Genomic DNA, 24,629 nt, shown 5'->3' on the forward strand with positions numbered 1-24,629 from the left:
CGTATGTTTAGTTAATTCAAATTACAAACTTTCAAAAGTTTGAATTACTGTCGTTAACAATGTATCCACTTTCCTGATATGATACTCTTTCTAGTGGACTGGAGATATCAATAACGCGATAAAGCCATATGTTTATATTTTCACTAACAGAATTGGTATAATTATGATCCACAGGCAATGTTTAATTTTCTGTAATTTTTTAGCTTTATGTTCTCTTAAAAATAAATTTCATTATCGGTTTTCATTTTAAAGAAAATTTACAAGACTGTGTCAAAGTTTTGTCTTCCGTATATTTTCGTTAAATTATTATAAAAATATTTATTAAATTAATTTACAAGAAAGAAAGCCCAATATGAAGACAATGATATTGTAGTTTTACATTATTATTTGGTACAGTGGTATGTCTGCAGACTTTACAACGCTAGGAACAGGGTTTCGATAGAGCACGAATAGCCCATTGTGTAACTTTGTGCTTAGCTTGAAACAAACATAAATATATTTAGTGTTTCTATTTGTAAATGTCTGATTAAATCATCCATTTAATACAAGCAAATTAGTCCCCCACTAGTACAGCTGTAAGTTTCTAGATTTACAACGCTAAAATCAGCGGTTCGATTCCCCTCGCTGAACTCAGCAGATAGCTCGATGTGGCTTTGCTATAAGAAAACACATACAAGCGAATAAAGTAAACTGTGGAAGTATTTATTATGATGCCTAGTTGCCTTCCCTCTAGTCTTACATTGCTAAAATGGCCCCATCATGGCCAAGTGGATAAGGCACGCGACTCGTAATCTGAGGGTCGCAGGTTCGAATCCCCGTTAAATCAAACATGTTCGCCCTTTCAGCTGTGGGGGCGTTATAATTTACGGTCAATCCTACTATTCGTTGGTAAAAAAGTAACCCAAGAGTTGGCGGTGGGTGGTGATGACTAGCTGCCTTCCCTCTAATCTTACACTGCTAAATTAGGGACTGCTAACGCAGATAACCCTCGAGTAGCTTTGGGCGAAATTCAAAACAAACAAATACAGGGTGGCCCGTAAGTCCCTACCCATCCATATATCTTATGTATCCAGGGTATCTGTGTGCTGTCCCTCATTCTCGCTGCATAATATTATGCGACGCCATGTTCTATGAGACATTTATCTCAACATAACAGGGGTTATTGTTCCAAATGCCGCAGTAACAGCTGCCTTCAACTCATCATTAGTATTATAACGTTGTTTAGACACAATGTCCTTTATAACATATGGATGGGTAGGGACTTATGGGCCACCCTGTACATTGCTAAATTAGGGACGGCTAACGCAGATAGCTAGCGTGTGGATTTGCGCGAAATTCAAAAATAAAACCAATTTATTATGTATTTGACTTTAAGATTATTTTATATTTCAAAATGGTATAAAAAATTTAAGCACATTTGAGACAGAAATAGATTAAAGAATATATACAAATAATTACTGAGTAAAATCGTTTGAATTGTTTGAAAATTTACAAGGGTGATTAATGAAGCTCATTTGAACTGTTTCCAAGACATAATGAAGTAGTTTTTGTTTCTTTGTTCCTTTGAAATGTACTTGAAAAATCTAATAATAGATATTAAATTAAAAATCCAAAACAAAAACGGTCACGTCATAAATTAAAAGCCTGATTGGTAACATATTGCTTTAAATAATAATAACAGTAAAGATGTCGTAAGAAAGTTACCATACAAAATAACAATAATATATACGTCTTTGTAAATTATAACTCAAAATGTTATTAAAATAATTTTTATATTTTGGTTACGAACTTATATTCCTTCTCTTGTAGGCCTAACTCATAAATTTACAAAATTTTCAAATTCAGTGTGTATATGTATGTCCATAAACACATTGGTTTGGTTGTTGTACTACAGATGCAGGATTTGAGATGCATCTTCTGAGTTTTCTGGGGTACTTTAACTAGCACTGGTTTAACAGATATACGTGCGACTATTTATTCGAGAAACATCTAGAAACTGTATGGCATTTGGCAGCAATAGGATGCTCAGACCGTTACACACGTTTATTTCTGGGAAACCGTTATATTAATTGCTCCTATTTAGTATGGCTGTATCATATTTGGTACAGCTTTAAACATATTCACTAAAACTGTATGCATATTAAAAATAATTTAAAATATCCTATCACAACCAAGTAAAATACTGAGTACACTGAATTTATATTTGGTATAATATCTAAGCCATTGTTTACAAATTTCATATAATGCTCTACGAGGGCTGTTCAAAAAATACGCGGACTGACGTCATAAAACAAAATGTACTTTATTTAGAAGTTACAGGTCTGGGATTCCTTCAAAGTACTCTCCTCCCCAACGCACACACTTATCCCAACGGTGTTTCCACTTGTTGAAACAGTCCTGGTACGCTTCTTTTGTAATGTCCTCCAGCTCCTTCGTCGCATTTGCCTTAATCTCGGGAATCGTCTCAAATCTTCTTCCTTTCAAGGGTCTTTTGAGTTTGGGGAACAAGAAACAATCGCAAGGAGCAAGGTCAGGTGAGTAGGGGGGGGGAAAGAACAGTGATCGAGTGTTTGGGCAATAACTCACGAGTTCTGAGGCACAAATTTCGCAGCAACGCGGTGCATCTTCAATTTTTCGGTCAAAATCTCGTAACAAGATTCAACTGATATCCTACACTCTTCAGCAAGCTCCCTTACAGTCAGACGTCGATTTGCCCGCACCAGGGTGTTGATTTTGTCGACGTGTGGGTCGTCAGTTGACGTGGAAGGACGTCCAGGACGCTCATCATCTTCAATGGACTGTCGACCATCCTTAAAACGTTCATGCTACTTGAAACATCTCGTACGCTTCATAGCAACATCACCGTAAGCCGTGTTAAGCATACCAAAAGTTTCAGTCGCAGATTTTCCAAGTTTAACACAAAATTTCACAGCAAGTCGTTGCTCCTTCAGGTCATTCATTCTGAAATCCGCCAAACGAAAAAATCGCACTTCTTTTAAAACCGCGTAGCTAATACACAAATGAAGATATCTGCAATCGGGAAATGGCGTCGTAATCAGCTGATCTGTGCAAACCTAGCGACACCAAGCGGATTCCCCTGGAACCAACTGGAGCCGCGCAATCAAACAGTCCGCGTATTTTTTGAACAGACCTCGTAATTTCATCCACTCATAAATATTTCAACCCTACCCAACTGAAACATCTTGCACTACTCTTTATGAAAAAAACACCGGGCAAGATTGTTTTCTCGCTTTAGATTTTTGTTAGGCTTATCTCTCCCGTGAAAAGTTACTAGCTGCCTAATAATTAAATCTCAAAATTCTCTCAATAGTATTAATGAAAATAATAGGTGCACATAATTTTTGATGATGAGAAACTCACTTGAAATAAAAATCTATCTCAAAACGGCCGGTATGGGTATTAACACTTTTATTAGTAAGAAGAGAACAATCTTTCGACCTTCCTATGCCATCTTCAGGTCAAGAAAGAAAGAGTTTGAATGTAACCGTTGACGGACACATGTCTTAGTAACGAGAGTATAAACGGGTACCGGATTGTAGGGGACGTTGCAGGTGGATGTTTGGTTATTAATTAGTTTGGGTATAATTTTTTTTTAAATTTCATACAAAGCTACACCAGGGCTATCTGCGCTAGTCGACCCTAATTTAGCAGTGTAAGACTAGAGGGAAGGCAGCTAGTCATCACCACCCACCGCCAACATATGGGCTACTCTTTTACCAACGAATAGTGTAATCGACCGTCTTATTATAACGTCCCCACGGCTGAAAGGGGCGGGCATGCTTGGTGTCACGGGGATTTGAACCCGAGACCCTCAGATGCAAGTTGAGTGTCTTATCCACGTGGCCATGCTGAGCCTTAGTATAGGTATTAAAATGTTCATTTACATTGTTTTAATTTTGGTTTTAGTTGCTGTATAAGTAGAACTTTTTTGATTTTGCGTTTGTTTCCTTATTTAATATCTGGGTGTTTTCTATGGTTATGTTGTGTTTATTTGATTTGCAGTAGTCAAAAACGTGAGAAGGTGTTTTTGTGTTCTTTGAATCTAGTTTCCATTTTTCTGCTTGTTTCTCCAATATAGAGTCGTAGCATTGTATTTTATATATTATGTTGGTGTTATGTTTGTCAGTGTAGTTTTTGTTTGTTTTCGTATAGCAAAGCCACATAGGGCTATCTGCTCATCCCACCGAGAGGAATCGAACCCCTAGATTTTAGCGTTGTAAATCCGGAGACATACCGCTGTACTAGCGTGGGGCATGTGTAGTTTTTACATAGTATGGACTTTTAGTTTCGTACCTGGTTTTTGAATACATTTTCTGTTTACTGGAATGTTGTGTTTTATTATGTTTTTACAAATGTTTGTTATTTTTTCGCTGATGTCGGGAACATATGGTATACTGCGGTATAAAGTTTTGTAGTTTTTTTGTATCTTGGGATTTATTGTTGTTTATTTGTTATTGGTCGAGGTGTGTGCGTATAATTGTTTCCATGGGTTTTTGAAGAAATTTGTTGATGTTGATGAAGTGTTGTTTTATTTTGTTGATTTCATCAGGTGAGCATAGTTTGTGGCTATGTTTATTCGGTTTCTTAACATGTTGAGTTTTTATTTTGTTTATGTGCTGAGTTCCAGGGATTTTATAATTCAGTATGGATGATTTTTCTGTGGATTTGTGTTTTGAATTGAGTATCAGTTCTAGTGATTTTGAAGTTATGAAATGCTATTTGGTTAGTTTTTTCTTGTTCATAGTTGAACTTAATGTTGGGGTGTATTGAGTTAACTAATGAAAAAACTAAGTGTGTTCAATAGATGTGAACCCAGCAGTTGTACCTTCAACATACCTGTAACAGTATAGTGGTGGGTGTAAGGCTGAATTGGTCGCTTGTGATTCAATATGCGTCATAAAAATGTTAGCTAAAACTGGTGACATGGTATTTCCCATGCTTAGGCCATTTATTTGTAGATAGTTTTAGTTATTTAATATAAAGTCAGTTTTGGTGGTAGTGAATTCCATAATGGTTGCTGGGGATGTGTATCCATGGGTTAGAGAATTGCATATAAAGTTATGAAGCTATCTTGCAGGCTTCAGTTGCTGGGACTTCTGTAAAGAGGGAGATTACATCAAAACTGACCATTAAGGCTTTATGATTTAGTTGATTAAGAATACATTTAAAGTTAAAAGTCTTTTAAAAAGGAGCCGGCTGATGTTACATATTTAGAAAATGACCATTCGTAGGTCGACATTATGGGTCGTAGTGGACAATCAGGTTTGCGAAGTTTGGGGTTGCTGTATAGTTGTGGTGAGTAGGTCTTTCGTAGGTAAGAGTAAATTTTACGAGATTGTGTTGGTTTTTTCATTTGTAGTAGTATCTTGTATAACTGGTTTTCGTGCGTTTTTGTTGGATTTGTATTTAGTAGTTTAAATCTGTTTGTATCTGACAAGATGTTTATTTTTTTGAATGTATTCATTATAACTATAGCATTGCCTTTACCTGCTTTTATAATTTTGATGTTGTCTGGTTTTAAGTTGTTTATAGGTGCACTTAATCTTTAAATATCTTTCAGGTCAATACTCACAGTTACTTCATATCACAAAGCATTAACATCCTGATCAGATCATTTATTTTCATATAAGCTCTTGTATTATTTGCATTTTGTATAATTGATTCTTTCTTGGCATTCAAAACTCATGAATGGTTTTGTGTAATGTTCCAACATGTGTACAAGGCCACACATATACATTTATTAACATATGTGCATTGCTACATATATATATCATCATTACACATTGTAATAGCCTTTCTCCAATGCAAATTAATCGGATAACATTCTCGGGTTAGAAGTTGATATTTCCTGCACCATAATATTTTGATACCTATTAACTGTCAAATTATTATTATTTTCAGGCATTAAAATACAATTTATGGGAGAATTCGGCTAAATTAAGACTCTTCAGCTATTGATGTATTGCTCTCAAAGTGAATTCCTTCAATACATTTTAAATGATACTTCTTTCGGCATACATGGGAGAATATAACAATGACCAGACAGCATGCTCTGTATGGTTTTCACTATTCAGCTAGATCAGGTGAGTAATTTGCTATAAACATTAGAAAATGTTTGCATTAGAAAATTCACTCAGTAATTTGAAAGGCAAGAGTAGCAATGTTTTTCAATCATTGATTTTTTTAACCATGTGACCAGTCTAGCTTAAGAAGAAAATCAAACTATCATCCAGTATTTGACAGGTTTTTCCTGTAGCTGAAACCTTACCTGATAATTTGCAAAAAAAAAGGATTGCTTAGGGTCACATTAATCAACAACTATCCTAACTGTATAATGATCAAGGCAAAATTATATGATGTAGTGCATACACTGTACTCTAGAATCACTTGATAGCTTGAAAAACAAGGATTGTTACTTCCTTTCAGTCACTGATTCAAAAATTGGTAACTGTCAGACCACCACAACGATCAGCTAGTTCCACTCATTTTGACAAGGAAATCAACTGTCAGATCTGTATTTTCCCTCTAACTCCAATGTTTCCTTATCTTGCACACAGATTAGTACTTTTTTAGATATTTTCTCTACATCAGGCAAGTCAGTACAACATAATTGAGCATCCTCGTCCTTCTCCAATTCATCAGTCTCAACTACAGACTCTTGGTTAAGATGGTGTCTAAAACGTTTATTAATAATGTATAGATACAGCTAAATGAGTTCCTCCATGTGCTCTCACACATCTTACATCACTGTAGCTTAAATGTCAATGGACCAATTTACTGGAGTTTGAGGTACAGATATATCCATCAGAACCTGAGCTGCTTCTGTGCTGTTAGCATATACCACATGTGTAATATAACTGCTTGAGATGTTTAATATTGGTTTTGCTGGAAAGTGAAAACCCAGCAATTAACAGAGTGATGTCCTAAAATATTAACACAAAAGTGATATCAACAACAAGCAACTTCAAACATGAGATGTAAATTAATTATTCCTGTTTTGTTGAAATTTGTAAAAAGCTGATCAAGAACTTATCTGATCTATCCCTAATTTTGCAGTGATGGGCTAACAGGTTACTTTAACTGAAGAGAAGGATGTGACCATCAATTTTTTTAAAAAATGCCCTCTGTTCTAAAGTTTAAAGTGCATTTTTTTTTTTTGTTAGGCAGTACCAGGTTGCAAAACATTGAACATCAGATTCACTATCCAGCAAGTTAATCACTGAGACATTGTATGACAAGTAAATGTTAAAGTGTATTTATGGAAAAGCTACCATGGTTGTCTGTTATCATTCTTAATTTTGAACTACCAACCACAGCAGCACTCTACAGGAATGACTGTCAGTTTTATAATACAACCACAACTAAAGGTTGAGAAAATATTTTATGGTGTTACACAGATTCAAAACCCAGCTTACCAGCTCTGAAATACAGATCTATATCACAAGGTCAATCCATGAACCAATTTCTGACATGAAAACATAAACAGAGCAGGTAGCACTTCAGTGAACATAATATTTTTAAACAAATAACAACATAACCAGAGTACTCTGTTTATTACAATATGTCTCCTTAAGAATCTGTCAAGTAATTGGTAGTGTAATTTTGTTACACTATGTATCCCTAAGAATCTGTCAAGTAATTGGGCAAGAATAGAATTACAACCAGAAATTTGCCAGAAAAACTGACTTCAAGTGAGTTTGACACAAGGAGATAAAACACAAAAAACAACCTCTGTTTCAGTCAACATTAAAGACAAGTGTAAATTGTGGTGCCTATACTGAAGAGAGAGTAATGTTACAGCTCTCCAAATTCTAGTTTACATTTCGTATTATATTCTATTAAATATTACTTGTTATTCTAAACTATTTATCAAGCTTTCCAAAATGAGAAATCATAACATGATATACCAAAACCAAAAACATCCTTCTCAGGATGAAGGAACTAACCACAACTGGTGATGAATGTAACATGAAAATAAAGGATATTATATCCTTGAGGCATTACCCAATTTGTTAGCAGATAAGAATATTGTTAGTTTATATGTAGTATATTCAACATTACAGCATTTGTATACCCAGGGAAAAGTAAACATAACACCCTTCATGACATAGTTCTGGAAGTTAGCATGTCCCTTGACCAAATTTCTATATTAATACTAAATACCAAACATCAACAGAAATTTTGAAAAAGAAATATATCAGGTAAGAAATGAAGGGTATGTCTACATATGTACTGTTTTTACTAAACAAAAAAGGGACTTTAAATGAATGTCATAAAGGTTTTGACCAATCAAGGTAAAACAAGTAAAACAAGATCAAAATGACAAGAAGGATAATGAACATTTCTTGTACAAACATGTGATAGTGTCATGTACATTGATTTATGTTAGAAGAATGAAAACTAACTATAATAACTTTGGAACAACAGACAGTCCTTAAGATGTTATAACCAAGTTTCATATCTGAATGAATTAAAAAAAAACAAGATATCAACTGGTAGTAAAAGAAAACAGTAATTATTTATTAATTTTATCATGTATTTACAAATATTTTCTCTGTGTAATCATACTATGCAGTTTACACCAAACCTATCAATATATTTCAGATTTGCTCACATATATATAACTACATGCACATTCAACAGATTTAATCTTTAATTTCACTGACAACTTTAATTGTCAGGAGGGGGGCAAACTTTCTTCAGTCCAATGTCAGAGACTGGTAGATGGCTACAAGAAGCATCTCACTGCAGTTATTTCAGCCAAAGGGGTAATACTAGCTATTGGGGGTAGGGTGTCCTAACTTTTTCCTCAGTTAAAATATGCATTTTTGTAGAATTACATTTACAGAAGATCTTGAAAAGTCTTTTCTACAGTTTTAATTGTTTAGTTATATTTCTATAATCTCTCAGTATTGTTAAAATTGAGATTAAATATCTGTATATCCAAAAAATTACAAAAATACACAGGCTTTCATAGGGTGTCCTACCTTTTTCACATGACTGTATATATATATATATATATATATATATATAAACACATGCACTTTCAACAGATTTAAATCTTTAATTTCACTGACAACTTTAATTACACACAGTTAATTATTTAAGGTAATTTCAAAGACTGGCATTAATTTATAGCAGTCATGAAATGTAGACTTCATATTAGCTTTTTGTCAGACAACTTTCCAGACTTACTTTCTAGAAATGACATTTAAAACCTACAGCACTTGTAAAACACATCTATTTTTCCTTCTCCTTAAAGGTACAAACAAAACTAGATTGTACCTTCACTCTTTATAACAATGATAATTGCGTGTACACACTTAACACATCCAGAGTAATTTGCTTTTCCTGTGTCAGAGCAAACCATTTCATTACTATGTGTTACCGTGTTTCTCCGATAATAAGACCTACCCATAAAATAAGACCTAGTGTGAGTTTTGGGGATAGTTTTAATATAAGCCCTACCCTTAAAATAAGCCCTAGTTAAGAGTGGCAGGAAGAGGAAAGAAATAAAAAAAAATTAATTTATTAATTAGTTTAATAGTTAGTTAATTAGTTTGTTTAAGTATTAATCAGTTAGTTTAATAATAGTTTATTTTAAATGGTTAGTTTAATAGTTTGCAACATTAAATAGAATATAATTTTTTTAGTCATTTTCACTCCAGAACAAGATGAATGTAAGAAAAAGTTATTCGATCGAGTATAAAAGAAGCATAGTGGAGGAATCACAGGGCAAGAATCTTACTGCTTTCTGTAAAGAAATGTTTTTCGTAATTTCTATTTATTTAGAGGTCTTATAATTTGTACTTTGTAACTTCATTTTTTTAATATATCAAAATAAGACATCCCCCGAAAATAAGCCCTAGTGTCATATTTTGGAGTGAAAATTAATATAAGCCCTGTCTTATTTTCGGAGAAACACGGTAGTTGCACTAAATATGAAAAGTGAAATATAAAACAAGAGAAAACTTCAAGAGAGGATTATTACCAAAGTTTGGATAATTTTGCCTTGGCATGTGTGTGAATAAATTTAGTAAGATTTTAAACGTGTACTTAACACTTTAATAAATGACAAAATTTGCAAAATATATCCATCCTGGTTTGACCAAATTTTAATACACCAAATAAATACTTAAAGCCATGTTCCCCTTTTCTGCCCCACTTCCTACAACATTTCATTGGTACAACTTATCTAAATAATATTGACATTTTATTTTTTACCCAAAAAATAAAATGTAAAAAAATGTAACGTACAATATACTACTTAATAAAAACCGATAACTAGACAAATCATAAATCAAGAGAAAATTGTGGAAAACTTACACAGACTAAATACAGTATTTAAGTTGAAAACTGACACATTGCACTTCAATATTTTCTGTACTTTATTATCTATAAATGAATAATAGAGCACAGTATAGATGTGGGGAAATAAGAAATGCTAGCACAAATCAGTTTATGCACACATACATAGGTTTTATTGAACAACTAATACATATTAATTTGTAAACAACTTTACAAACTGGTTTTTTTGGTGTTTTTTTTTTTAACAATCTGGTCTGAATTACTTATCTAATGTTTAACAAAGAAATATACAAATGTTCATTCAATTCAAAATTAATGAAGGCCATCATTGATAATTTTTAAAGTATACATCTATTTTCCCAACATCTAAACATTCAGATATGCGTACCTATGCCCCCTTTACACTGAATAAAGTTCCTAATAGTGGCCAATCACATACATCAGTATTTTGCTAATAATAACTTTAAACCTAAGTTACTGTTAAATTAGACCATAATATAATTTACTGATGACAAGTAAATGGAATAACCAAACACTTTGAGTGCTTACATTATTGTATAATAAGCAAGGTTCATTTAAAAAATAAAATCTTATTACTTTGTATGTTAGTAACATACTGTATGGAGACTAAATGTAACAAATTAATGCACACATAAAAATAACATTCTGTCCTATTTTAAATTCCAAATTAACCCTCCTCCCCTACAAAAAGTATACAGCCAAAAAATAACAATGAATAGAGCCACATATACTGAATACTACTGTTACATCACAAAATAAAGCTTCATACATGAGGGACAAAAAACCACCAAGAACTATTTTTTTAAATTCATACAACTTGATCATATCTTGGAACTTCTAATAACATTATTTTTCTGGATAAATTAATAAAAACAATTATCCAAAAGAAGAATATTGCTAAAAGTCAAAATTAAGACAGAAGTATCTTAAGTATTTAAATTTATTTACATCCCAGTAATTACACAAAACCCAAAACAGTCATATGGGATATAATTACTGTGACTTAGAACACCAGTATTTCTAAAGTCTGTCACTGGAATCTACGTCGAGAAGAATCTAGTGGAGTGCTTAAAGCCTTTGCCAAAAGCCAACCAACAAATAAACCTGCACCTGCCACTACTACTGTTGTTGCCACATCCTGAACTTGCTCAGAAAACCCTGTTCCATAGCGACAGTATGTAACAAAGTGTTCACAATTGTTGGAAACTATATTGAAATCACTTTGTCCTATCGAGCATTCTGCGAAGAAATAAAAAACAAAAGCATACATATATATTTCAGTGTAGTTAACAAAAAAATACAAAAACAGTTATTTATACACAGCTTTCTTATGTAACAGTATTGAAACAGAATGTATTAAGTAAAGAATGGAAAAGCTTTACAGGCTGTGTCAGACCTTTTGCTTCAAAAATGTAGAACTACAGATTACAAATTAGAATAATTTATTGAATATTATAGCATAACAAAGAATTGTAATCTAATACTTTGAGAAAATAAAATATTCTTCCTCTTCAGCCATACCTTTCCTACCATTTAATTCAAATTATTTTGCTTATTACTTATGAATTATTTTAAACAGTATACAAAAACATAAATAACCTATATTAACTGATACACTGAAAATATGGTGAAAATATTTATCTACTATCTTTAATCCAACTCAGCAAAATGAATAATTTAATAATATTCAAGTGTCTCACACATATACACACACACACTGTCCCATAGAAATATCTGTAATATCCCATAATATTTAACATAACATGCTGTTCTTATCACAAGTTAGTGTTGATACATTTTTTGTGTGCTTTCTTCAGCTTCATCTGTATTTGAAAATTTGGGTCTCTATTCTAGGCATGTTGCCTTTTTTTGCACTTACTTGAGAGCCTTCATTGGCTGAATTGTTAGCTCTTTATGTTTTCCTTGTTTATTTCATACACTGAACTACAGAGCCTCTTTGGTACCAAGAAAGTCAACAAGCAATGGAGAAGACCACATGGAAGCCAGCAATTGCAAAGATGAGAAATCATAAGCAGAAAAATGGTTCCCAGTAGGGCAGCCAGGAGTGAAAGAGTGATGGGTAAACCAGCAACAACAGCCCCCTCCACCTTGGAAGGGCAACAGAAATGTGGCAAGAAGAATGCTGCAGGATCAGAAAGTTTGGCTCAGTGGGTAATGGAACAGACAAATGCCAAAGAGGAAGATGAAAGGATGGTATCCCTTGATGAAAAAGAGGAATGTAAGGTTGATGCAATAAAAAGGGGATATTTGGTGCAGGTAGGAAGGGTCTGGACAATAAGAAAAGAAGTAGAGGAAACTCAGACTGAGCTGGACAGAGAGGTGTCAACAAAAAAATACAAGGAGTGTCATGTATCACAGGGAGAACCACTGGAAGCTGTCTGCCACCTAGTTCTTAGTTCTCAACATATAACAGGCAACCAGACAAACCTGGTTTGAATTGGCCCAGATGAGTTGGTGCCTTCTATATGGGTGGTGTAAATAATGACTCTTGAATTGACAAAGTGGATTACAAACAAGTGACCCACTGGTCAGGACAGGAATGAAAACATATCCAATAAACAGCAAATAGTTTGAACACACTGATGAGAAGTGAACACTTCAAATGCCAAATACTATTGGGAAGGGGGGCTTTCTATCTTGCATAGGACCCTAGCTGTAATGGCTAAGACCAACTTTGCCTAACTATGTTTGCATTATTTAAAAATTATAGATATGCTTTTAGAATAAAAAGTTACAAAAAAAGAATTGGTTCTCTTAAAATAAAATTCAAACACTGGCTATAAAGCCAGAGTCAGATGTTGATAGAACTGAATAAATGGTTTTTATGAAAAACTAATAAAAAATACATACTTAATTGATTCAAATTAAAATAGCTGCTTTTTTAGTTCTATCTCAGTAGGAGGATTTTGAGAACTTTCAAGGGACTTTTTTTTTTTTTTGGTACATCTTATGCTTCATTTGAGAAATCTGACTTTAAGGAAGCAGTAAACTACCCAATCTGTAAATGATAACTTGGCTTGGTATCTTTAAGAAATATATTTCTCCAGACCCATTGCATACTCAGATATGTTTGTGCTGACCATGTTTGCCCTGCAACTGCAAGCCAGAAACTACAACTGTATGAACTGTACATGTACAATAACATTAGAAAAACCTACATATTCCATACAAATGATGCATCATCAGACTTGAAGCTCCTAAGATACAGCTAACCCTCCTTCCTGTCACATCACTAAGATGGAAACGTGGATTTTCAGATGAAGCTGATGTTACTTCCCCAACCACAAATGTGTGCATCCTGTCTACAAATTGTAACTTATGGAAAGGTCAATAGATGCTCTCCTTAAAGATGTAAGTGTAGAAGGTCTAATGTTTTGTGTACTAGTGCTTTGAAAGACCACAAAAAGAGTATGAATACTAAGTCTAAACATTAAGACTTCAAGATGATAACAGACTAATGTTCATGAGAAACAGAGTATTTGATTTCTTTGAGTGTATACTTATGGATGTTGACAGGAGAAATAATACAAAATTGATAATTCAAAGTTTATGTTGTGGGATATAACTTAATATGAAATAATGTATTAAGTTGCACTTGACCTTTGTCTTTGGTAACATACCTTAGCTTGTTAACCAAAGTACCAAATTTTAACTGAATTTATAAATGATTACAATATGGTCCAGGATTTCACTTAAATCTTGAATAATTTGAACCTGCAGTTTTTTGTTTTTTTCCTGTTACATAGGTCTTTTACAGGGGAAAAAGAAAGGTAAAAATTTGAAACTACTGATTTCAATTGGTTTAAAACATTCTAAAAATAATTCAGATCACAATGTTTTGTATTTGAAAGCCATTTTGGAGAAATGTCCCTTGCCTTTCACAGAAAACTTTTAATACATAATCCTACACTTTCCAGTTTACTTCCATTGAATTTGCTGTCACCCAAAATGTCTGAAAAGTCTTATCTTTTTTATCATGGAAAAAGATCAGAAGTTACAGCAACTTAGAATGGTCATCTTTTTTTTCAGTTTTTTGTTGAAAATGCAAAAATGAGCTAAATATATAAAACTCTTACAATCATCAGGTTCAAAATGATGAAAAACATACATTGTATGTCATATTCTACTCAAAAGTTCTATGAAAAGTATTTCTGTCAAATGAGAATAAACTAACTAGCACCATTTTTAAAATGTTTAAGGATAAATAGGATACTAACTTAGCACTATAAATAGAAAAAAATTATATTTACTAAGTGACCTGTAATAACATTTTATATAAACATATAGTCTTAGGAATAAACCACATATTTGGGATTTTTTATACCCTTCCTTTCAGTTCTTGATAATACTTTCATGCTAAGTTATTCCTATCTAAAAGCTACAGAAATGTTCCTGTTTGACAACAACTTTCTAATACCTGTACTGACAGTAATACATAAACCAATTATTACATTTGACTGTATTACTTGGGAGCAGCATCAGTAGCCATTAACACCCTAAAAGAGATATTTCAGGTCTTTGTGTAATGTTCCATACTGACAGTTCAAAGTTCATATGCACACTCAGTTTAAAAACAGTGCTTACTGCTTAATCAGTTAAGCACATTCCTTATAATTAGCCATCAAGCCTATCAATTATATCCAGCAAAAATTACCTAACCATTTTCTAAAACATCCTGCATAATTTAGTCTTACAAATAACATGAAAGAAATATTATTCCATAATTCTGTTTAACATACACACTCAATGCTATAAGTATCACAAGAAAGTAAACTCCTCAAATAGGTTTAATCAGGAGTTTGTTTTTAGCTCATAAAAAAACAACAACATACTAACCATTCATTTCTTTTACTGCTCTTTGTATAATTTTTCTCTGATTGAATGGCAAGTACTCACTGTCCTTACTATTGTTAATCCTTGCTTTGCTGTCTCCCCAAACAACTTGAAGTCTTTCTTTCATTACTTTACCAAATTCATGGCTTTTTGTATCTCTATTTTGAGTTTGTGAAAACAAACCACACAAATCATTTTTGCTAGGACTAGCTCGATGGAAAACAATTTCTTTCCCAGCATAAAGTGCCCAGTGATTGTAACCTTCTCTCTGAAATTCAATCATATCTCCAGACCTGAGCTCTAATATAAATCTTGAGTGATAATTTGATGTGTACCACATTGATGTGTATCCAACATTTGCCATCTTTATACTACAAATAAACAAATAAAACAGTCATATATATTCACACCTTACTGTTGGTAATACACAGTAACTTACTGTACATAAAAATTGGTATATTTTTAAACTCGTAACGAACTTATAATTAGAAGTTTCTCTACTTTCTTTGTACTCCACTTAAAAAGGAAGATTCACATGAATTTTTAACCATGTCAAGTAACAATATTATTTTTAAACTTTTGTTATGCATTTTTGCAAATTCAAGTACTTGAGTAATTCAGTATTTCAGGGCTAAATAACATACATTTGGGCATTTTAAAATACAACTACCCCAGTTGGCCAACAAACAGCATGAGCAGTACATATACATTCATTAAACATTTCTGTTAGAATTTTTTGTTTTTTATTTCAGATTACTTCTAACTTCTTAGATCAGTATATATATATTTTTGTTGTTGTTTAAAAAAGTGAAATTCAGTTACACAGGACATGAAACAACCACTTGTATACATGATCCACAAAAATCACTTTATATTAAATAAATCTACGTATTACCTTAATATTGTTGTATTGCATGCTATATTTTTAATGTAATTTCTTAGCTAGAAGGTATAGAAAGTTCCAAGTTGATATCAAGTCTTCCTTGCACAGATAGGTTATAAATATGAGAAAGCTATCCAAATGATAATTTAACAAAGTGTCCCTCCTTCTACAAGACAAAGAGATGAATATGCCATATTGTACAAAAATGTTCATTGTTTTACATTAGGCATTATTATTTGTAATGTAGACACAGGTCTACAAAAAATTTACACTAGCTTACAAGAATACAAGTTTGTAGAAATGTGGAAGAAGGAAATAAACTAAATTGTGGACTGGACTATGAATTATTTTTACTGGATAATTTAAAAGAACCCACAAGCAAAAGAATTATGTTTAAATACTACCATCAGAAGAGGAGTATTAATTGGATGAATATGAAATACAACTTTTAATACACTGAAGATAGAAATCCAACCAGTGAACATGGCTACCACATTAAAAGAAGATAAGAAGGAAAGAGATAAAACTTTAAGGGAGACAAAATTAATAAGTTAGAAATTCTAAAATAGTCAACAAAAGCAAGACAAAAAAAAAAAAAAATAAAGAATAAATTTACATGAAATTAAAAGATGATCAAGATAAAAGATATCAGTAAATCAAGATCAAGAAAAATAGAAAATAGAAAATCAGAAAAATTAGAAGCTGACAAGAATTTAAAACAAAAGAATTAGAGATGTACTAATAACAGAAAATTGAAATCAAAAATAAATTTCATTGTAGAACAACTCAATGAAACTACTGGAAATGTACAACAATAACACAAAAAGCATAGGCAGGCTATAACAATAAAATTGAAGAAGTACAGTAAGGCTGCAGTGACAACACTTATGAAGTACTTTTTAATGAACTTGTCCCTAGGTGAATATCAAAGTCAAAATGTATTCTCAAGACAGCTGTTATGGGCATTAAAACTTAAATTAAAATAAAGTACAGAACAACATTTCAACCTTCCTTGGTCATCTTCAGGTTGAAAAAGAGAGTTCACAAACTTCAAGTGCATTTCTTGTCATCTTGAATCTCAAGATCGCATCCACATATACATTCAAACAGAGTTTGTTGGTATATCAAGGTTGTTCCATCTAGTAAACTCTAAAAAACTTAAAGCTAGCCTTTATCATTTAAATATTTATCAAGCTTTCCTTAAACTCCCTTAAATTTACTGTATTCACACATCTGAATGCAATCCATTCTAAACATCACCTACCCAGTTAGAGAAATATGCATAAGACAAAGATGACTCCTATCCTGCCAAAACTTATATGTGTCCCCTAGTCCTACCATTCTCAACATTAAGTAGAAAATGTTTTGTTTTGTGCAACTTGTGTGAAACACTGATTTAGTCCATCAAATTACTTTCTCCTAGGAATTATGATTTCTTAACACTGAGATAATGGTACAGTGTAATGGATGCAACAAAAATTAGAAAAAAGACTCAACTAATGGACACTTTATTTTGTCATCAAGACAACAGCAAAAATTGAAGAGCACCAACAAGAACTGGACCTAGACATAATCTGATGTTGGAGACTTTTGTGACAAAATTGAGAATTGTGGAAAATGCAATACCACTGTTAATATAAGAGATATGGCACTGAACTGTGAAGCATGTGATCAGTGGTTCCATTGTAAATATATAAAAGTTAGTATGGATGAATTTAAAGCTGTTGACATTCTTAAAGATAAGGCAAGATGATTTTATGAAACTCGTAATGATAAAGTCCTATCAGCTATCAGGAAAAGTAGATTTCTAGAAGAAAGAATGGATGATATTGAAGATACAATTGAGAATGAAGTAGATCAGTATTTAAATTACCACTGTGAGAGAGAAAGAAGGAGATATTCATTATGTACCCATATCAATTACACTCTTCAAATAAGCTAGATCTCCAATGGTTTCTCACCAGTCTCACTGCTAATTCTTGATAGCCTGTCCATTAATTTCTTCCCACACCAAATCATTACATTCGTTGAACAGCATAAACCTGGGGCTTCCTTTAACATACTCAAGACCAGGATCTTACATTCTGGTGGCATCTTCCTGCAGCCATTAACTGCTACCAATTTCAACTAGCTATGTAGCCTGTGAAACTCCATCCTACCTGTTACATGCAACACTCCTCATAGCACCAGTAATCTATTCTCACTCTTTCTTAGAGGTGTTTAACTCTCTATCACTATTGATGACATCTGCCAGTCTGTTGAAACAAACTGTAATATCAAGCTTCGTGCCATCCATTATATGTATGCAAAAGCTACAGGATCACCAACACTTATCATCAAATTTGTAAATACTTCAGTAATCCATCCTAAACAATAGAATTTCATATGAGCTCTTTCACCTAAATACTGAACAGCTGTGTCTTAAAAGACCTCTTCCTTGTTCCAACCACCTGCTTCTGACTCCCAGAACTAACACTCGGTCCCACATGTTAACACCAGTTCATCCTTCCATTTCAACAGCCCTGACAACCTTAACCCACAAACTAGTCTCAACTTCCAACCAGTCCACTCAAAAGGAATATCCAAAAACCCAAGACCTACTCTTTCACCACAAAATCTAGTGAGATAAAACCCTTCTGAAGAAAAAAAACCACCTAGACATGAGTCCCTCAATGTTCAACCTCTTCCATCCCATATGCCAAATCTTCCGACTGCTTCTCCTCTCCTTGTCAAACGGTGTGCTTCAGCAACTGAGCCCATTTACATCCCTCCATTCTCTCACAACAAACAGCAATAGATTGGAACCAAACACCAAGGCTCTCCTTTTTCTGACATTTCTGTCCAATGATAATGAAAGTCCACCCTACCTTAATACCTATTGGAAACTTCACACCAGTAACCTATATAACAGTATTGACTTCAGAAAACATTAACTCTCCAGTGGCTATTTCCTTCCTTCTTCAATCAAAAATGTCTCATATGACATTATCTGGCAAATACTGATACCAGTTAGTGAAATAATTTTTTTTTTTTTTTTTTAGTTTTCCAATTTTCCCCCATATCTATTTCTAAACATTAGATCTTTAAGATCCCTTGCTGCCCTGAAGGCCCATATGTCCCACACTGGCTATCAACTTTGTTCTACCTATTCTTAGTTTTTCCAACCTTGCTTATAGCTAATCCAATCTTCACTGATTTTTGTTTTAACTGTGTCTCCTCACAACTAATCTTTCCAACTTTCTCAAAAAACAGATGAAGAAAAAGTGATTTCTGAACACCCCTGGTTATATTTGTCCCCAAACTTTTGTTTGGTGTCAAATAATTTAAAAATGAAATAACTGCCATGAAATACAATTTGAGAAAGAAGGAAAGCCAATATTGTGATGCTTAGTACTAAGGAAGCCTCAGAAGATGCAACGAATAACCAAACTAGAGCAAACCAAACGCTATGGCTAAAATAAAAGATGTGGCTTACATGAAGCTATATCTCCAGACCTGAAGATAAAAGCTGATGGAACTGAAAAAATATTCAGAATAAGTAAGGAAAAGGACAATTTCAATTTTAGACCCAGGCTCTTCTGGTAAAGCTTTCAGAACCAAAGATAACATATCCAATTCTTAATGCTGCCAAACTTATTAAAAATACTACTGCTGAAAATGACTGTAAGACAAAAGTGTTTATTGTTCCTGATTTTACAATGAAACAACATGAAATGCCAAACAAACAAAGAAAAAAATGTATAATGAACTGTAGGACAGAAAAAGTAGAGGTGTCAAAAATATAAGGATTAGAAACAATAAGATGGCCACAATTAAGACTCATATAAGTGCAAAAAAGCCTTTGGATATCTAAAAAACTAACAAGTCCCAAATCTGCATTATTAGCTGGTAGTAGTATGATTAAAGAAAGTAACACAGGATGCTGAATATCTAATGCTGAATATCTAGAAAATAAGATGAAAAATTAGAGACAATAATAGCAAACAAAAAACCAGATATTGCAATTAATAAAACTGACTGATTGATGATTCAGAGAATAGTCAAGTAAACATAAATGGATATACAATGAAAAAAGAAGCTAGCACTGAATTAAAGTGGGATTAGTATTCTATATCAAACATAATAATAACTTTGAGCTAAATGATTACTTGAATAACCCCTATTTTGACAAGTCTCTATGGCCAATTTTAGTTTTAGGGGGTAATAGTCTTTGGTTTGTTTAAGAGGTATAGTTTTGACAGAACTAATAAGTTACTGTCTAAGCAGGTAAAGAAACTGATATCTTTAAATTATTAGACTTTAGCAAATATAGATAAGGGCAATATGAAAGGTGTGGGCAATGAATATCCTTAATTAACATTTGTTGAATATTTGGAAGATGTATCACCATACACTTAAATTTACACAAGCTCAGGAAAATAATATTCCCAACCTACTGATAACAAAAACTATGCAGAAATAAATAATTAAATATCGTGGAACCTTTAGGAATGAGTGACCATGCAATGGTTGTTTTTGATTATGCCACAAGTTGGGATGTAGTTCATCCCCCCAGCAAGAAAAACTAAATTATTACAAAAGTAATGAAGAAATATAAAATGAATGCTACATTTGGACTGTAATACCTTGTTTGCAGACAAAAAATACAAAAGTAATCTGTGCTTCTTCTAGCAATAAATACAGTAACTGTGCCAATGTAAATGTACCAAAGTATAACAGTCATAATAAATAAAAAATGAAACTCCTACAGTTTAATAGAGAGGCTACTAAAGCTGTCAAGGACGAGACCTGTGCTTGACAAAGATTTTAAACTTAGAAAACCTAGAAATTACAAATGTATAAAATAGAGAAACAAGTCAACAAGAATTACAAGAATATTAAAATGTAAGTTTGAAAAAAAACCTCATTAAAGATATGAAGGCTAATAAGAGACCTTTGAACAAATACACAAACAGAAAAAAGAAAATAAAAATATATATCAACAGGGTAGTTAACATTAATGACAATTTGACATAAAATAGTGAAGAAAGAGCAAAGTTGTTTACTAAATATTTTATATCTGTGTCTGAGAAAGAATTGGATGAGAATGTTTTAATTTGGAATGATGCTGCACTGTCTTTGTTTGGGACTAAAGAAAATAACCAAGCACATAATATAAACAATGATAGCTACAGCAAACTTAAAGTTTTAGATTTGGTCATTAATAAAAATGAGCATTTCAGTGGATGAAGCAGATAAAAGCCATGGGACCTGATGATATCCATCTGAAGATACCAAAATTGGCAGCAGATCAACTAGCATAGCCCTTAACAATAATTTTTAACAAGTCTCTAGAGTTAGCAAAACTATCACATGATTGGAGATCTGCTATTATGACCACAATTCAGAAGGGAGACAAGAAACTTGCATCTAATTATAAACCAAATTTCTCACTTCACAGGTGGTTAAATCATTGGAAAGCATTATTGGAAAAAGGATAATAGACCAATTGGACTTACAGCATGGTTTTGTACCAGTAAGATTATGTCTTATTAATTTAATTGAGAGCTTGGAAGACTGGACATTGCTACATGATGAGAGTGTACCATTTGATATTTCTTAACTTTAGTAAAGCATTTGATTCTGTTCATCACAGAAGATTACTACTTAAGTTAAAAGAGTATGGTATTATAGGAAATATCTATAATTGTACTGTAGCATATCTCATTAATAGTTTTCAATGGGTCTCAGTCAGTGAATACAAGTTTAGATGGAAGGTTATTTGTGGCATGCTCCCAAAGGCTCACTGCTTGGACTGATATTGTTTGGTATGTTCATTAATGATTTACCTGAGAATATAAAATCATCATGTACAAATTTGTTTTACTTTTTTAATGCATCTCTTTATTAGAAGTCAACAATAGATATAAAATAGAATGATTCCAAGCAGATTCTCAAGCTGACTGCTGTAGAAAACCATTTTGAACAGGTTATAAAAACCTGTCTCCCTCATTACTTGACTCAACATTTTCCAATCTATATGTATGAAATTAAAATATCCCATAATTATAACATCATTAAGAGTTGAATTATCTCCTTGTAATTTCCTACTAATTTCATGTGGTAGTTTGTAACAGATTCCAACTGAAAGTCTTCTCTCCTTAAAAACATTATCAGTAACAGAAACACAAACAGATTCAATCTCACTGCTATTAGCTTTGATATCTTGAACAAGTTGTAACTCACATATTACATTTAATTTTAAACCATTCCCATCCCACTTCCTAAAACTCTGTCCTTATTAAACAACCTTATAGCCTTGTAATTCAAAGCAGTTCCTTTCACCATAAATGACTACACTTAGCTAAGTTTCAGTTATTCCATTGTATCATAATTCACTGTACAAACCAGTGCTCTAAACTCATCCATTTTATTTTGAGTATTACAATAACAACTGTTTGTCTCCCATTTGTTACCTTATACCTTGTTTCCACACATAACCCCTCTTTACTAAATGTCATTTTTCTTCATTAATTTGGTTCTTTCTGCCATCTAATTTTAGTTTAAAGTTGCCTTTACAAAGTTACAGTTGAGTAAATAGTCCTGACAGATAAACCAGCCCCTATCCTATTTAAATATAAATCATCCATTCTAAAAGACTCCCTATTCCAACTGAACTGATTCCATAAATCCAACCAGTCAACCAACTCTTCTTTAAATTATAATTACATATAAACTTACAGCATACAGTTCTTGGGGCCTACTTATGATTTCATCCTGACACCAGTGACGGTAACAGGTTGTCTTCGCAGTATCCATGACAGAATAATAATATTTTGTTCTTAAGAATAAACTCATCTATCATTCCCTTCAAATGCCTACATTACTAGCTCTTAGTCCTATGCGTATTACAATTTACAAGAACTGTATCACTAATAGTAATACAACCTCTACTACATTAAATGCACTGTAAGTTATTTCGTCACGTTTGTGTAAAAAAGTCTTACTTTATTAACGTCTTTTGTGGCACAAGTCTACAATTTACATCATCGTACAAGTTTTCAACTTTAAAGTTCAAGATTGTAGAAACGTGAAAGAATGAAATAAGATGGTTTATTATACGTTGTGATAAACTTGGGTTGGATTTTTCAATCTTTCCACTCGATGATTTAAAAAAACAATACAACAATATAACTTAAGAGTAATATCAAAATGAAGTTCCAGACTGCTCCCCTCAGCGAAAAGTTTCGATACCCGTGGTGCACTTTCTGCTTAACTCCAAACAAATAAAACAGAATTGAGCATACAGAAGTACATGTAATACTCACACGATCATATATACTTAGCAAATAAACTAACTTTCTTTTAGCCGCAAATTTTAGCTTTCACTCGCTTACGTTAAGCACCTGATTTGTAAGTACTTCAGGTGTATGTGATTTCTTATACCAAAGCCACATCAGACTATCTGCGGAATCGAACCCCTGATTTGAGGGTTGTAAATCCATAAACTTACCTTTGTACCAGCGAGCGACAAATAATTTCAGGACCCTCGAGTTTTATCTACACTTCCGACTTCTTCCTTCACTCTCTTCAATAACCACATCTAATAAGTCGTTATATTCTACCGCTCTCCAACTGTACAAGTAGCAACTGCCAATCAGAATTCCGGAAAGCACCGTGTATTTGAAATTTGTTTTGAAATTAAGTTTGACTGTGTGGGTATTTGGGTATTGATGTTGTTAAATACCCAGGAGGGTCAGGTACATTTGACCTCTTCCTCCAAATTAAGTCGTAGTAAACATTTGCTTTTTTGAATTTCGCGCAAAGCTACACGAGAGCTATCTGCGCACAAACATCACAAACACTAATTTCCAGTTGTTATATCTTAAAAAGGCCCGGCATGGCTTAGCGCGTTAAGGCGTGCGCTTCGTAATCTGAGGGTTGCGGGTTCGCGCCCGAGTCGCGCCAAACATGCTCGCCCTCCCAGCCGTGGGGGCGTTATAATGTGACGGTCAATCCCACTATTTGTTGGTAAAAGAGTAGCCCAAGAGTTGGCGGTGGGTGGTGATGACTAGCTGCCTTCCCTCTAGTCTTACACTGCTAAATTAGGGACGGCTAGCACAGATAGCCCTCGAGTAGCTTTGTGCGAAATTCCAAAACAAACAAACAATACATCTTAAAATACTTACTGAACTTGTAAGAAATAGGTCTAACAATGTTACTTTCTTTTTTTATTATTTTAGTTTGTTATCTCAAATAATATTTCTTTAATAATTGTTTGTAGTTAAGAGCAAAGATACACAGCCCGGCATAGCCAGGTGGGTTAAGGCGTTCGACTCATAATCTGAGGGTCGCAGATTTGAATCCCCGTCGCACCAAACATGCTCGCCCTTTCAGTCGTGGAGGCGTTATAATGTGACGGTCAATTCCACTATTTGTTGGTAAAAGAGTAGCCCAAGAGTTGGCGGTAGGTTGTAATGACTAGCTACCTTCTCTCTAGTCTCACACTGGTAAATTGGGGACGGCTAACACAGATAGCCCTCGAGTAGCTTTGTGCGAAATT

The 24,629-nt window shown here is 33.3% G+C and overlaps 1 protein-coding gene across 2 annotated transcripts; it reads right to left on the bottom strand.

The window, feature by feature from the left end:
* Positions 1-8,514: 8,514 nt before the first annotated feature.
* Positions 8,515-23,828, bottom strand: l(1)G0469 (lethal (1) G0469 NlpC/P60 domain-containing protein). Of its 2 annotated transcripts, none has more exons than XM_076505025.1 (3): positions 23,580-23,828; positions 15,208-15,575; positions 8,515-11,589 (listed from the first exon to the last, which is right to left on the bottom strand). In XM_076505025.1, the coding sequence occupies exons 2-3, from the start codon at positions 15,566-15,568 to the stop codon at positions 11,381-11,383; spliced, it is 570 nt and encodes a 189-aa protein (XP_076361140.1). In that variant the 5' UTR covers positions 15,569-15,575; positions 23,580-23,828; the 3' UTR covers positions 8,515-11,380. The 2 variants fall into 2 exon arrangements, with proteins under 2 accessions (XP_076361140.1, XP_076361139.1); XM_076505024.1 differs by lacking the exon at positions 23,580-23,828 and adding an exon at positions 22,808-23,040.
* Between the last annotated feature and the right edge of the window lie 801 nt (positions 23,829-24,629).

Source organism: Tachypleus tridentatus, chromosome 6 (assembly GCF_004210375.1).
Source record: "Tachypleus tridentatus isolate NWPU-2018 chromosome 6, ASM421037v1, whole genome shotgun sequence".
In the NCBI taxonomy this organism is placed as follows: Eukaryota; Metazoa; Arthropoda; class Merostomata; order Xiphosura; family Limulidae; genus Tachypleus; species Tachypleus tridentatus.